Source organism: Ranitomeya variabilis, chromosome 1 (assembly GCF_051348905.1).
Source record: "Ranitomeya variabilis isolate aRanVar5 chromosome 1, aRanVar5.hap1, whole genome shotgun sequence".
NCBI classification, from domain to species: Eukaryota; Metazoa; Chordata; class Amphibia; order Anura; family Dendrobatidae; genus Ranitomeya; species Ranitomeya variabilis.
Genome location: NC_135232.1, coordinates 510,005,546 through 510,020,997, shown reverse-complemented (window position 1 = coordinate 510,020,997; position 15,452 = coordinate 510,005,546). Strand labels below are relative to the sequence as shown.

At 41.2% G+C, this 15,452-nt stretch overlaps 1 protein-coding gene across 7 annotated transcripts in view; it reads right to left on the bottom strand.

The window, feature by feature from the left end:
• Window positions 1-4,107: 4,107 nt before the first annotated feature.
• MYO9B (myosin IXB) overlaps window positions 4,108-15,452 on the bottom strand; it is a 343,844-nt gene continuing 332,499 nt past the window's right edge. For all 7 annotated transcript variants that reach the window (XM_077253219.1, XM_077253192.1, XM_077253210.1 and 4 more), the window contains 2 exons: window positions 9,617-9,744; window positions 4,108-6,203 (listed from right to left, as the gene is read on the bottom strand). In XM_077253219.1, coding sequence (XP_077109334.1) covers window positions 5,770-6,203; window positions 9,617-9,744 — 562 coding nt within the window. In that variant the 3' untranslated portion in view covers window positions 4,108-5,769. The remainder of the gene's footprint in view (window positions 6,204-9,616; window positions 9,745-15,452) is intronic.

Sequence of the window (15,452 nt, the reverse complement as noted above, 5' to 3'; positions counted from 1 at the left end):
AGCAGTTGACCACTGCAGAGATGGCAGTCCTGTCCAAGGGTCTGTCATTTGTTCCTAGTACGGATTTTAGGGCCTTTGAAATGATTAAGGATCTTAATCTTTTTGTCAGAAAGCTCAGATGGCACAAATTTTTCAAATTAAAGGACAAAAAGAAATGTGGTGATCTAAACATTCCGCAAGACATGTTATCTGATGTACGCCTATTGGCGGACCTCAATACTATGCCTGAGAACTATAATGGGTGTGGTCCGTTTACCGAATTAAAAAATCCAAGTAACAAAATGGCACCAGTAGGGGGAGATCTATCGGCCATAGATGTGTTTCTTAATCTAAGTATTGCTGATATTAAAAAATATGCAAAAAATCAATGCAGACACAATTTGACTAGGGAACAAATGACAGCACTCCGTAGCTTAGAAATGGACACATCTCGTGTCTTAAAACCTTCTGACAAAGGAGGAAATGTGGTCGTAATGGACGTGGACACATATAAGAATATGTGTCTGTCACTTCTGAATGACCATATAACATACACACGAATGACCTCAAATCCTACTGGTGACTGTCTAAAAACCTTGGGGACAATTCTCACAAAAGCAAAGGCCGATAGACTAATCAGTGAGGATGAACTGTCATTTCTTTTGCCACGCCATCCGGTTATGGCCACCTTTTATGCTCTGCCTAAGGTCCACAAGGGCCTGGACCCTCTGAAGGGTAGGCCCATCGTGTCTGGCATAGGGAGTATTGGACAAAACATCGGAATTTACCTGGATGACGTCCTGAGACCATTTGTATTGTCCCTCCCGTCATACATCAGGGACACGATGGACCTACTCCGAAAACTAGAGGGCATCTCTTTGGAACCTGGCACATTGCTTGCCAGTATTGATGTTGAGGCCTTGTACTCCTCAATCCCGCATGAGTGCGGGATTGAGGGGGTGCGTCGTTTTCTCAGTACTAGGGGTCGTCATTTTAATGCCCATAATGAATTTATTCTGACCCTTCTCAGGTTTGTACTTACCAACAATTACTTTTCTTTTGATGGCAGGACCTTCCACCAGCTCAGAGGCACTGCTATGGGGAATCCCTGTGCACCCACTTACGCTAACCTGTTCCTGGGCTGGTGGGAGGATTGCACTGCCTTTTCAGAGCTACACAGCGATCACCTGGCCCATATTGATTTATGGGTCAGGTATATTGATGATATCTTTGTTTTATGGAAAGGGACAAGAGAGGGGTTCAGTGATTTTGTTAGGTCCCTTAATGAGAATGATGTGGGACTCAAATTCACATTTGATATACAGGACACACAATTACCTTTCCTGGATGTGTTGATTTCCAAGTCGGAGGATGGAGATCGCCTGGAGAGTACCATATACAGGAAACCCACTGCAACCAACTCTCTCCTCAGATGGGATAGTAATCACCCCTATTCCCTTAAGAAGGGCATTCCCAAGGGTCAGTATCTGAGATTACGACGCAATTGCTCCAACCAAAGGAATTTTAAAATCATGGCCGATGACCTTAGGCAGAGGTTTTTGGCTAGAGGTTACCCGGACCGGATCCTGCGGGAGGCATTCCGATATGCTAACCAACAGGACAGGGAAACGTTACTAATACCTCGTAGAGAGGAAATTGAACCCTCTAAAATGACAAGGCTGATCTGCACCTATGACAATGGGGCATCATCTGTCAAAAAGATCATACAAAAACACTGGGGCATCCTAAAGATGGATGGGGATTTAAAGGATACCCTGGGAAATGATCCAGTCATCACATATCGTAGAGCGAAGACACTGGGAGATCGACTTGTACATAGTCATTTCAGTACGCCTAGAGAAACGACCTGGCTCCCACAAAGACCAGTGGGTTTTTTTCGGTGTGGTGGGTGTGTGATGTGAGACTCAATGTGCACCGGAAAGGAATTCTTTAATGAAAATACACAGCAGACTTTCAAAGTAAACAAATTCATCAATTGCAAAAGTACGGGTGTCATCTATACAGCCATCTGTCAGTGTGGTATCACCTATGTCGGGAAGACAATTAGGGAATTGAGGAGAAGGGTGGGCGAGCACTTGGGTGATATACGTAACAAAAGAGATACCCCAATTGCTAAACACGTGAACGGCATGCATGGGGGAGATGTGAGAGTAATACGATTTATGGGGATTGACAGAGTTGATATGCCAGCCAGAGGTGGTGATCTTGACAGATTATTACTCCAGAGAGAGGCCAGCTGGATATTCAGGCTGGATACCTGCCATCCCCTAGGCCTGAATGATCAGATCAATTATGGATGTTTTTTATAAAAAATCCCTCTGGCCCCCGTCCCTTCTCCCACACATTCCCACACCTTACTACAATAACAGGAACTGTCGGTCCTTTGAGTGGTAGTTAACTGTTGATATCCTTGTTGTCAATTTTGTGGCATCTGTGCTCTATCTTCGTATCTGGATTCGGTCAGAGGCCTTTAACTATGGAAACAGCCAAAGAAAACAAATTAAGTCATATTTAAATATATCATGTAATAATGGAGCTATTGCCCTTATTTACAATTGCTTCCGTTGGTAAGTTCCTATGGAGGTCATACTTTGGACATTATATCCATTTGGAGCCTCGAAAGCAATCACTTTTTCTCTTGGGACCCAGTATTTATGTTTGTTACAGCATCCTCCATATTTGGCCCTCCCCGTTTTATTGGTTGAATAATGATTTTCCATGTATAATTTTAATAGGGATACTTGTGTTACTATCAGCATCATATAATCCCCCTTTGTGATTTAGGGGTCTCTTCCCTCTTCCATCGGGTATTAATGCTACTAAATGTAAGGATACTTTGTCTGGAGTCATACAAATAGACATGTTGACAATACTTAGTCATGTCTTGTATGTAGTGTTTGAATTACATCTGAATGGTGCTTATCTACTCAAACTATTATTCTATTCCAGCTTACTTAATTGATAATAAGGGACACATTCACACTATGTTGTAGATTTCTGCACAATATTGCTTCTACTCCGGTTTATTTTATGGCAATGATAGAACATTTATACTATTCCCTATTAGGGTACTGAGTCCTGGTAACAATGAGCCCAAGGTACTTTATAGTTTTGTACTATACACCTCAGCATGGGGATTTTTATGACGCACATAATATGGCGCCACGGCGTTATTTATTTACATTTGTTATAGAATGCTTGCCTGAACTGACACACTGAAGATGGTGTGGGCAAATAGTCCCGCCTCGCATTATCCAGATTGGATTCGCGGATCTGAGAGGCGTGTCCTTGGTGATCTTGTGGAACTAGAGCACCAGCGCTGTATCCTTATGGGTACTGTTGTGTACCGTGCGGTGGTTTCCCCTGGTCAGCGCAGGCTTCACAAAGATGGTGGGCGGAGGTTGCCTCTTGTAACATGCTGTCGTTACACTGTCTATGTATGTATTTTTGTTAGGGTCCAAGCATTTTATATATTTATTAAAAGTTATGTTTTAATTTAGTGAATATCCTCCATAGGTATTCCCATAAAATCAATAGTGCCATTACAAAGTACAACTCGTCCTGCAAAAATCAAGCCCTCATACAGCTATATTAAGGGGAGGAACAAGGGGGGAAAAAACCCCACAGAAAATGGCCATAGCTTGAATAGGTTAAGACTAAAGGTACCGTCACATTAAGTGACGCTGCGCTTAGTAACCCGATGTTTACCCTGGTTACCCGGGGACTTCGGCATCGTTGGTCGCTGGAGAGCTGTCTGTGTGACAGCTCTCCAGCGACCACACAGCGACGCTGCAGCGATCGGCATCGTTGTCGATATCGCTGCAGCGTCGCTTAATGTGACGGTACCTTAAGGGGAAACAGATTTACACCAAAATCAGTGCTTTACCTGGCTAATGTTCTCCCATTGAATGCAAATTGAAGAAATCCCATGACCATAGTGTTGTAATAAATCTACATTTTAGCATCTCTATTACCTGTGAGAACTCCTGAAGTCCTCCCCTGCCTGAAAATTTAACTTCGATCTAACGAGCTAAATTTAGTTAAGAATGCTTACAGAAGACGACCATAACCATGAACTGTAAAAGATGAAACCACGAATAAACACTGTCCAGTCTAAACTGATTTAATAAACATAACAATGAGGAGCAAAAAACAGGTTTATACAAACATTTCCACATATATCAGACTAGGTGACAATTACTTTATGAAAGGGGCCCCAACAAGTCTATACAGAGGTACAATTAGCTGTTGAGCTGCAGTTTGACATGGTGCTTACTTGGTGGCATACTACAGAATTATAGTATGATTATTGACTTTATTTGTTTTTTACTTGCGTTAAGGCCCCATGCACATTTGGACATGAGGCTGTCAAGTTCGGGTTTAAGAGACCAGCAGCCAGTCCGTGCCTTGTGGGCCGTTCATGGACCATGATGCACGGTTGTGTTAACGAGACCTTAAAAGATCAAACAAACAATTTTACATTTGCGCTTATCAGTTCTGAATGCACCCCTGAAAGAAAACTTAGTACAAGCAATGTAGTTACTTAACTTTACGTGTAGTAGAGGATATCAGTATGTTCACTGAAAAAAGTATTAAGCCAAAACAAAAAGTGGGTCCAAAATTTAGAAGAAGTACCAGCTTGCATCTGTAGGTTCCATTCCTGGTTTTGGCTTACAAATACTGACCCATATACAGCCATGGAAAGTCACCTTAGGTAGATGCACAAAAGCAATGTTACACTTTATTGGGACTTTAAATCTATAAATGGTAGTGCCTCTTTCATTATAAGTGTGCCAGGGAGTTTAGTGCTGTACAACTTGTGCACCTATACCATTTACCTAACCGTTAGATAGTCCCATGGATGTGTGATTGGGGCCTTACTCTCGACAACAGGTTTGATTTTATTTACTATTGTCTAACATGAGAAAAATAAACCTTCACTGTGTAAAGGGAGACAACCTTTGTGTATAGCTACCTGAAGTCAATTCATCTGGACTGTCTACAGTATGTAGCACTTGGAAATCCCAGGACACAGAATAAGAAGGCCAATGCTGCAATTCACATGGAGTGGATTTGGCTACATCTAATACAATGGTTAGTAGACAAATTGGGAATGGACGCAATATGTATGCATGAAAAAACATTGGTAAATGTGCAAATAGAAATGTCATACTGATAAGGCACCAGTTGTTCCAAGTCCCTAGGTCATGCCCATTTAACACGGCCTTCTGAATTTTGCACTGCTATTGATGACTTTCTATAAAGGCTAATACTTACATTGTTTGCAGCATCTTGCTGAAAATTCTGTCATTTCTAAAAACAACAACGTTTCAAGTAAAATTTGAACAGTTCTTGCCTTTAACATAAGTTTGTCCTCTTACTTTATATATTCATATATATATTAAAATGCAACAAAATATTAAAAATGCTATGTCATACATTTGCAAATAGTACTGTAACAGGTGCACAAGGCAAAATATGACTCCTTTGGTCCTATCATATAGCAAAACTGGAATGAACGGTTTGGAACTCCATTCCTACACAACTGTAGGAGGGCAACACTCACTTCTATCACTCAGCTTTCCATTCATACGCCCAACATGGCATCATGTATACACGTGAGGGGCCACTGGCCACAGTCTGTTTAAATACATTAACGAATACATCCCATTTTTCCAAAATAGTCATCGAAATTCATTGCATCATGAGACTGAAGTAGTTCTTTTCAGCAATTAACAAACAAAAACGCTGTGAACTTCAGGAGTTATTTCAAGCATCGTTATCATGCTTCAAAAGGTTGGACTCCTCAGGATAGGGGGTCTGGAGATGAGGATCTGAGAAACGACGTATTAGTTTGGCTGTGGGTTCATAATCTACTGCTCCCTGTATGGCTTCCAATTCCGAACTATCAGGGACATATACAGACTGGATATTGTCTGTTCTTCGGCCAGGCTGGTCTCTCCTTCGAACACTACTTGATTCATCTGGATAGTCTGTAGCTTTGGATATCCCAGGGGGCACCTTTATATTGGCAGTCAGCAGTACAGGATTGCGTCTTGTGCTTCTCATTTTTGCTAGAAAGGATGAAGGCCTTCGCTTGATAATCGGAGGAGGGAACACTGTAGACACAGGGCTCTTGGGTGTAAAGTTGCTGGTTTTCACCACTGGCTGCGACACAACAGCTGCATCCACCACACAAGATGCTGTAAATAAAAAAACAGAAGAAACAAATTAATCTCACCATCTTGTATAATAATCCACCAGTCGGCTTACTGGTGAAGTCCATCACAGGCCTCAGCAGTCATGTGTGTGTCACGGGTGCACATGGCCAGTGAATGGCTGGAGTAGTCACTGATTGAGTAGTCTACATCATTTACGGTACCAGAGTGGGACAACCAGAGGGGAGGGGATTCAAGGAGTAACATTTCTTTCCACTACATAGATTTTGGAAAATACCAAAAAATTCCTTTAATTGTTAGACCATATGCAGTCACACGCTGATTAATAAGGATACTCCTGCTGGGTTGATAAAGTGTCTACAGCGATAGGTACCACTTACATCCAAGTATGTAACCCCTTCACGACATGACATACATTTACATCATATGTCATATCCAGCAGATGATGGTTGATTTAATTAGCCACCATGTGCCTCTAACAGCAGAGGGAGAAACAGAGCTCCTCCCACAGCTGTTAACCAGTTAAATACTGTTGTCAATCTCTGACAGAGGCATTTAACACAGGGGGGTCTCATCACGCCCATCAGTATGTCCATTAGGTGATTGCGAGGCACTGATGGGTTGCCATGACAGCCAGGGGTCTGCTAAAGACCTCCGTACCAGTCATAGCTAGCCTGTAGCTGGCGTTCATAGGAGAGCGTGCTTTTCACTAAAAGCAGTGCGGATGCAAAGCTATGTATAGTACAAGCGATCAGACGATCGCAGCTTCAAGCGCAATAATGCGAACTATTAAATACCGTAAAAAATATGAATAATAAAAATACAAAAAAGTTCAAATCACTTCCCTTTTGCCCCATTAAAAATAAAGCAATTACAAAAATACACATTTTGGTATTGCTGCATTCGTAAAAGTCCGATCAAAATATAAAGTATGGTAAATTAATGCCATCAGTAACCAGCGTAATGAGAAAAATAATCGAAAAGCCAGAACTACTTATTTTGGCTACAGCAACACTGCAATAAACTGCAGTAACAGGCGACAAAAATAGTGTATCTAAGCCAAACTGTATCAGTAAAAAAGTCAGCTCAGGGTGCAAAAATTAAGCCCTCCCTCACGTAGCCCAATATCTTGAGAACTTGGAAAGATTACGGGTCTTGGAAAAGGTTGACGCAAGCAAAAATTTTAATTTTTTTTTTTCACAGCTTAATTAAAAAAAAAAATTATATGTAGAGAGAGAGAGAGAGAGATTACATATATGCATACATGCATACACACATATAAACACACCTTTGCTATCTGCGGAGCTAGTACTGATGTGGAAAATTTCGCCAGGTCAGTTTTAACGTACAGTGAGCATGGTACATAAAAAAAACCCTCCAAAAACAATAGTGGAATTGCACTTTTTTTTGCAATTTCAACACACTTTGAATTTTTTTCCGGCTTTCTAGTACATCACATGATAAAATTAATGATGTCAATGAAAAGTACAACTTGTCCTACAAAAAAAAACAATCCCTCATATTGCTAAGTGGACAGAAAGGTAAAAACGTTATGATCTTGCAAGGAGAAGAAAAAAAAAACAAACAAAAAAAAAATGAAAATCACCAGGTAATGACTGTGTGATAGAGAATTAATCACCAGGTTTTTGCCACCTAATCTGAGAGTAGCATAATTATCGGTAGAGACCCTGACTACAGCGATGCATCTCTTACTGTGCTGTTCGCTATAGTTTTTATAAAATCACAGTTTTATCAGCAGGAGATTATCACTAGAAGACTAGTAAAGCTGCTGCCATGTAGTCCAACCACAGCAACCCACTACTGATCAGCAGCTTTCTACTTATGCACAATGTGCACATAAAGCTTCCCATCAGTGATGAGAGCTCAGCAATCAAAGAACAGGTACCTCTGTAGGCAATAAATCAGTACTTAAGCAAAACTGCAGCAACCAGTAAAGTAAAACATCGCTAGAATCAGGGTCTTTGTTCCTATAAGATGATGCTCTCAAATGAGGTAGCAAAAACCCGGTAACAGGTTCCCTTTAAATTGCTCCCATCCAAAGACTGATGAGAAAATGTCTTCAATCTCTCAATCTTAGTTTGATGAAGAGAGTAAGGGGTGACTGATATTTTTTATTAGGGCAGATTATACATGAGGAATTGCCCCCTCTAGCTGCAATAATTTACTGGGGGGGGGGCTGTTTTTGTTCACTTAAAGGGAATCTGTCATTAGGAGCAACCCTCATAAGCCGTCGATATGGGCATGTAGGTCATAGGAAGCAGAATAACATGATACCTTGATATCTGTGATCTTATGTCTTATTCCAGAGAAATCCACATGTAAATGAGCTGATTAGGACTATGGGCCGGACACAGATCTGCAGGAGAATCTGCCTCCAGAGATGATTATAAATAAGAGGGCGGAGTTACTAGTGTGATGTGTAATGGCCGCTCTCTGCCCTCCTGATCTCCCTGCAGAGCTGTGTGTGATTATACCTGACACATCTGCAGCTTCCGTCTCACAGGCAGACAGTGGTATAATATTGTGACAATACAACAGAGCTGTGAGAGCTGCAGCTGCTAACGTGTTTGTTATAAGAACTGTTCAGTTAGTTACAGGTTACAATGGTAACTTACAATTTTATTAAAAATAAGCTCTTGGAGGCAGAGTCTCCGAGAGATCAGTGCCCAGCCCAGAGCAGCTCCTTTTCATAAGGAAAATGTGGATATCTCTGGGAGACGACATTGATCGCAGCTATCAAGGTTACCACGTTATTCAGCTTCCTATGACCTACATGCCTACATAGACAGCTTAGAAGAAGGGATGATACTACTGACGGATTCCCTTTAATTTGATGAGTGCTCAGAAATCACAATGGGTATTAAGTAATTCTTCATTTTTAGCAATTATTAACAAAGTAGTATTGGTATTATTTTCTTAATGGACCATGCTCATGACAAAGCTGCATGTATAGGCCTCTAAAGAGGACCATTAGATGAATCAGCTCAGTGCAGACATGATATATGGAGTTTCTTGTACATGCGCTAATATTCTGGATATGCAGCAATTTGTAAGACGACTGTGGTAAACAATGTATATATGTGACAATCTCAGGATGGATCTTTGGGGTAAGTTTGGATGTGGTAGAATTACTTTTCATTAAACCATTTACCGTGGAGGAAATCTACGGCATATCCATAGAACAATACATTCTGACCACATGTAAATGGATTATTATAAAAAACTAATTTATTTGCAATGGACTGAACTTTGATAATGATTTTCCTGCCAAAAATCTGACAATAGTGTCACAGATGAACACATGAGTCATCTTTAGAGAGCCAAACTCTCGCTATGTGATGATGTTTGTTAAGGACTATGCACACAATGTATTAATATAGTAGTAATACCAAAGGACACACTACTTTAATACTGACCTTCCTTTCCTATCTGGACAGATCTATCGTCCAATAAGCTCTCTGTGCTGTTTGAGGCTTCTGAATCTATGTTTTCGTCATCTGAGCCCCTCGGTTCAAGCTCTGGAAGGCGGTAAGTAATATCTTCCCTGAAAAATATGAATAATTATACACTAATGAGGCAGTATGACTTAACAAAAGCAGTTTTATACAACCAAGGATGCAGCTTAACTAGTTGACCATACAGAGATGACCATGAATTGGAGAATCCAAGTTACCAGGAGAACTTGTTAAACATTACATGTAGCTACAAAGAAATTCTAGCTGTCACAAGTCACAAAAGATGGGGCTGAGACTTGCCATCAACTTTATGACATGTAATAATAATAATAATAATAATAATTAAAAAAAAAACAAATTACAGACAGGCTGCATGTGACTTGCATTAAAAGTGATGGTGCTGCAATTTTTTATTTCTGTATTATTAATTACTATATCATCGATTATTTTTAATACAAAATTAAATACTGAATATACTCGAGTATAAGCCAAATTTTTCAAGACTTTTTTGTGCTGAAAACGCCCCCCTCCCTCGGCTTACACTTAAGTGAGGTGCCCAGAACATGGCGGGGGAGGGCAGAGGCGGAGCAGTGGGTCACAGAGATAGGAGCCAGCTGCTGCGGCCAACTCCTGTGCCCGCTGCTAAAGAGAAATGAATATTCACTGCACTGGCATTGAATATTCATTTCTCTGTAATAGCACGCACAGTGTCAGCTGCAGCAGCCGACTCCTGTAGCTGCCGGGTGGTCACGTGTGCCGCTACTTAAGAGAAATGAATATTCACCTCTCTCCACGTCCATGGGGTCTAGCTTCCACAATGGTGTCACTTGTTTGGGTTTTCCACTGTTGGGCACATCAGGGGCTTTTGAAACTAGAGGACACCGGCAGCCCATTCCATCACAGTCTGCATTCCAAAATGTTACTCCTTCTCTGAGCCCTGCTGTGATGCTAAACGGTATATTACCCCCCACATATTAGGCATCGGCATACTCAGGAGAAATTGCAAAACAAATTGCATGGTGCAATTTCTCCTGCAACCCTAGTGAAAATGCAAAATTTGCAGCTAAAAAAAAAATTGTGTGGGTAAAATGCGATTCTTTTGTTTTCAAGGGTCAACATTCTAAACTTCTGTGAACCACATGGGGGTTTCAAGGTACTCATCACACAAGTAGTTCCCTGAGGGGTGTAGTTTCCAAAATGGTGTAACTTATGGGTGGCTACCACTGTTTAGGCACATCAGGGGCTTTCAAATGAGAGATGGTGTCCGCTAATTATTCCAGCAAACTTTGCATTCAAAAAGTCAAATTGCGCTCCTTCCCTTCAAAGCCCTGCCGTTTGCTTAAACAGTTGTTTTCCCACACATATGGGGTATCGGAATACTCAGGAGAAATTGCACAACACAGTTTGGTGTCCATTTTTTTCTGTTACCCTTCCGAAAATAAAATTTTGGGGTCTAAAGTAAAATTTGTGTGACAAAAGTTAAATGTTCATTTTTTCCTTCCACGTTGCATTAATTCCTGTAAAGCACCTGAAGGGTTAATAAACTTCTTGAATGTGGTTTTGAGCACCTTGAAGGGTGCACTTTTAAGAATGGTGTCACTTGAGTATTTTCTGTCATATAGGCCCCTCAAAGTCACTTCAAATGTGATATAGTCCCTTAAAAAAAATAGTTTTGTAAATTTTGTTGGAAAAATGAGAAATTGCTGGTCAACTTTTAACCCTTATAACTTCCTAACAAAAAGAAAAACAAAATGTTTCAAACATTGTGCTGATGTAAAGTAGACATGTGGGAAATGGTACTTATTAACTATTTTATGTGTGACATAACTCAGATTTAAGGGCATAAAAAAATAAAAATGCAAACTTTTCAAATTTTTTTCCAAATTTACTCCCCCCCCCCCCCCCCCCCCACAAATAAACGCAAGTCATATCCAAGAAATTTTACCACTATCATGTAGTACAATATGTCACAAAAAATAGTCTCAGAATCAGTGGGATACTTTGAAGCGTTCCAGAGTTATTACCACATAAACTGACACTGGTCAGAATTGTAAAATTTGGCTTGGTCATGAAGGTGAAAACAGGCTCGGGGTTGAAGGGGTTAATATTAGACATTTTCTTTCAATTCTTGAATTTATTTTATGGCACATTCACTTTAACCCCTTTACCCCCCCCAAGGGTGGTTTGCATATTAATGACCGGGCCAATTTTTACAATTCTGACCACTGTCCCTTTATGAGGTTATAACTCTGGAACGCTTCAACGGATCCCAGTGATTCTGACATTGTTTTCTCATGACATATTGTACTTCATGATAGTGGTAAAATTTATTTGACATTACTTGAGTTTATTTGCGAAAAAAACGGAAATTTGGCGAAAATTTTTCAAATTTCACAATTTTTCAACTTTTAATTTTCATGCCCTTAAATCACAGAGATATGTCACACAAAATACTTAATAAGAAGTCACTTTAACCCCTTTCTGACATATGACGTACTATCCCGTCGAGGTGGGGTGGGCCCGTATGACCACCGACGGGATAGTACGTCATAGCGATCGGCCACGCTCACGGGGGGAGCGCGGCCGATCGCCAGCTGCCTATCGCAGCTGACATCCAGCACTATGTGCCAGGAGCGGTCACGGACCGCCCCCGGCACATTAACCCCCGGCACATCGCAATCAAACATGATCGCGGTGTGCCGGCGGTACAGGGAAGCATCGTGCAGGGAGGGGGCTCCGTGCGTGCTTCCCTGAGACGATCGGTACAAGAGAATGTACGCACCTTGTACCGAGCGTCTCCTCCCTGCAGGCCCCGGATCCAAAATGGCCACGGGGCTGCATCCGGGTCCTGCAGGGAGTACTTCCGGGTCAGGAGCAGGCTGCAGCTGCAGCTCTGTAAGCCTGCAGCGATGAGTGAGATCGCCGATCTCACAGAGTGCTATACAAACTGTAAGATCGGCGATCTGTGATGTCCTCCCCGGGACAAAGTAAAAGAGTAAAAAAGAAAATATCCACATGTGTAAAAAAATAAATAAATAAATAAATTCCTAAATAAAGCAAAAAAAAATATTATTCCCATAAATACATTTCTTTATCTAAAAAAATCCCCAAAATATAAGTACACATATTTAGTATCGCCGCGTCCGTAACGACCCAACCTATAAAACTGTCCCACTAGTTAACCCCTTCAGTGAACACCGTCAGAACAAAAAAAAAACGAGCCAAAAAACAACGCTTTATTATCATACCACCAAACAAAAAGTGGAATAACACAGGATCAAAAAGACGGATATAAATAACCATGGTACCGCTGAAAACGTCATCTTGTCCCACAAAAAACGAGCCGCCACACAGTATCATAAGCAAAAAAATAAAAAAGCTGTAGCCCTCAGAATAAAGCGATGCCAAAATAATTATTTTTTCTATAAAATAGCTTTTATCGTATAAAAGCGGCAAAACATAAAAAAATGATATAAATGAGATATCGCTGTAATCGTACTGACCCGACGAATAAAACTGCTTTATCAATTTTACCAAACGCGGAACGGTATAAACGCCTCCCCCAAAAGAAATTCATGAATAGCCGGTTTTTGGTCATTCTGCCTCACAAAAATCGGAATAAAAAGTTATCAAAAACTGTCACGTGTCCAAAAATGTTACCAATAAAAACGTCAACTCGTCCCGCAAAAAACAAGACCTCACATGACTCTGTGGACCAAAATATGGAAAAATTATAGGTCTCAAAATGTGGAGACGCAAAAACTTTTTTTGCTATAAAAAAGCGTCTTTTAGTGTGTGACAGCTGCCAATCATAAAAATCCGATATAAAAAAACGCTATAAGTAAATCAAACCTTTATCACCCCCTTAGGGAAAAAAAATAAAATTAAAAAAATGTATTTATTTCCATTTTCCCATTAGGGCTATGGTTAGGGTTAGGGCTAGGGTTAGGGTTGGGGCTAGGGTTAGGGTTGGGGCTAGGGTTGGGGTTAGGGTTGGGGCTGGGGCTAGGGTTGGGGCAGGGTTGGGGCAGGGTTGGGGCTAGGGCTAGGGTTGGGGCTAGGGCTGGGGCTAAAGTTAGGGTTAGGGTTGGGGCTAAAGTTAGGGTTAGGATTACATTTACGGTTGGGATTAGAATTAGGGGTGTGTCAGGGTTAGGGGTGTGGTTAGGGTTACCGTTGGGATTAGGGTTAGGGGTGTTGTTGGATTAGGGTTTCAGGTAGAATTGGGGAGTTTCCACTGTTCAGGCACATCAGGGGCTCTCCAAAAGTGACATGGCGTCTGATCTCAATTCCAGCCAATTCTGCGTTGATAAAGTAAAACAGTGCTCCTTCCCTTCCGAGCTCTCCCGTGCGCCCAAACAGGGGTTTACCCCAACATTTGGGGTATCAGTGTACTCGGGACAAATTGGACAACAACTATTGAGGTCCAAGTTCTCTTGTTATCCTTGGGAAAATAAAAATTTGGGGGGCTAAAAATCATTTTTGTGGGAAAAATAAGATTTTTTTATTTTCACGGCTCTGCGTTGTAAACTGTAGTGAAACACTTGGGGGTTCAAAGTTCTCACAACACATCTAGATAAGTTCCTTGGGAGGTCTAGTTTCCAATATGGGGTCACTTGTGGGGGGTTTCTACTGTTTGGGTACATCAGGGGCTCTGCAAATGCAATGTGACGCCTGCAGACCAATCCATCTAAGTCTGCTTTCCAAATGGCGCTCCTTCCCTTCCGAGCTCTGCCATGCGCCCAAACAGTGGTTCCCCCCCCACATATGGGGTATCAGCTTACTCAGGACAAATTGGACAATAACTTTTGGGGTCCAATTTATCCTGTTACCCTTGTGAAATTACAAAACTGGGGGCTAAAAAAATCATTTTTGTGAAAAAAAAAGGAATTTTTATTTTCACGGCTCTGCGTTATAAACTGTAGTGAAACACTTGGGGGTTCAAAGCTCTCAAAACACATCTAGATAAGTTCCTTAGGGGGTCTACTTTCCAAAATGGTGTCACTTGTGGGGGGTTTTAATATTAGGCACATCAGGGGCTCTCCAAACGCAACATGACGTCCCATCTTAATTCCAGTCAATTTTGCACTGAAAAGTAAAATGGCGCTCCTTCACTTCCGAGCTCTGCTATGAGCCCAAACAGTGGTTTACCCCCACATATGGGGTATCGTCGTACTCAGGACAAATTGCACAACAACTTTTGTGGTCTAATTTCTTCTCTTACCCCTGGGAAAATAAAAAATTGGGGGCGAAAAGATCATTTTTGTGAAAAAATATGATTTTTTATTTCTACGGCTCTGCATTATAAGCTTCTGTGAAGCACTTGGTGGGTCAAAGTGCTCACCACACATCTAGATAAGTTCCTTAGGGGGTCTACTTTCCAAAATGTTGTCACTTGTGGGGGGTTTCAATGTTTAGGCACATCAGGGGCTCTCCAAACGCAACATGGCGTCCCATCTCAATTCCAGTCAATTTTGCATTGAAAAGTCAAATGGCGCTCCTTTCCTTCCGAGCTCTGCCATGCGCCCAAACAGTGGTTTACCCCCACATGTGGGGTATCAGCGTACTCAGGACAAATTGTACAACAACTTTGGGGGGTCCATTTTCTCCTGTTACCCTTGGTAAAATAAAACAAATTGGAGCTGAAATAAATTTTGTGTGAAAAAAAGTTAAATGTTCATTTTTATTTAAACATTTCAAAAATTCCTGTGAAACACCTGAAGGGTTAATAAACTTCTTGAATGTGGTTTTGAGCACCTTGAGGGGTGCAGTTTTTAGAATGGTGTCACACTTAGGT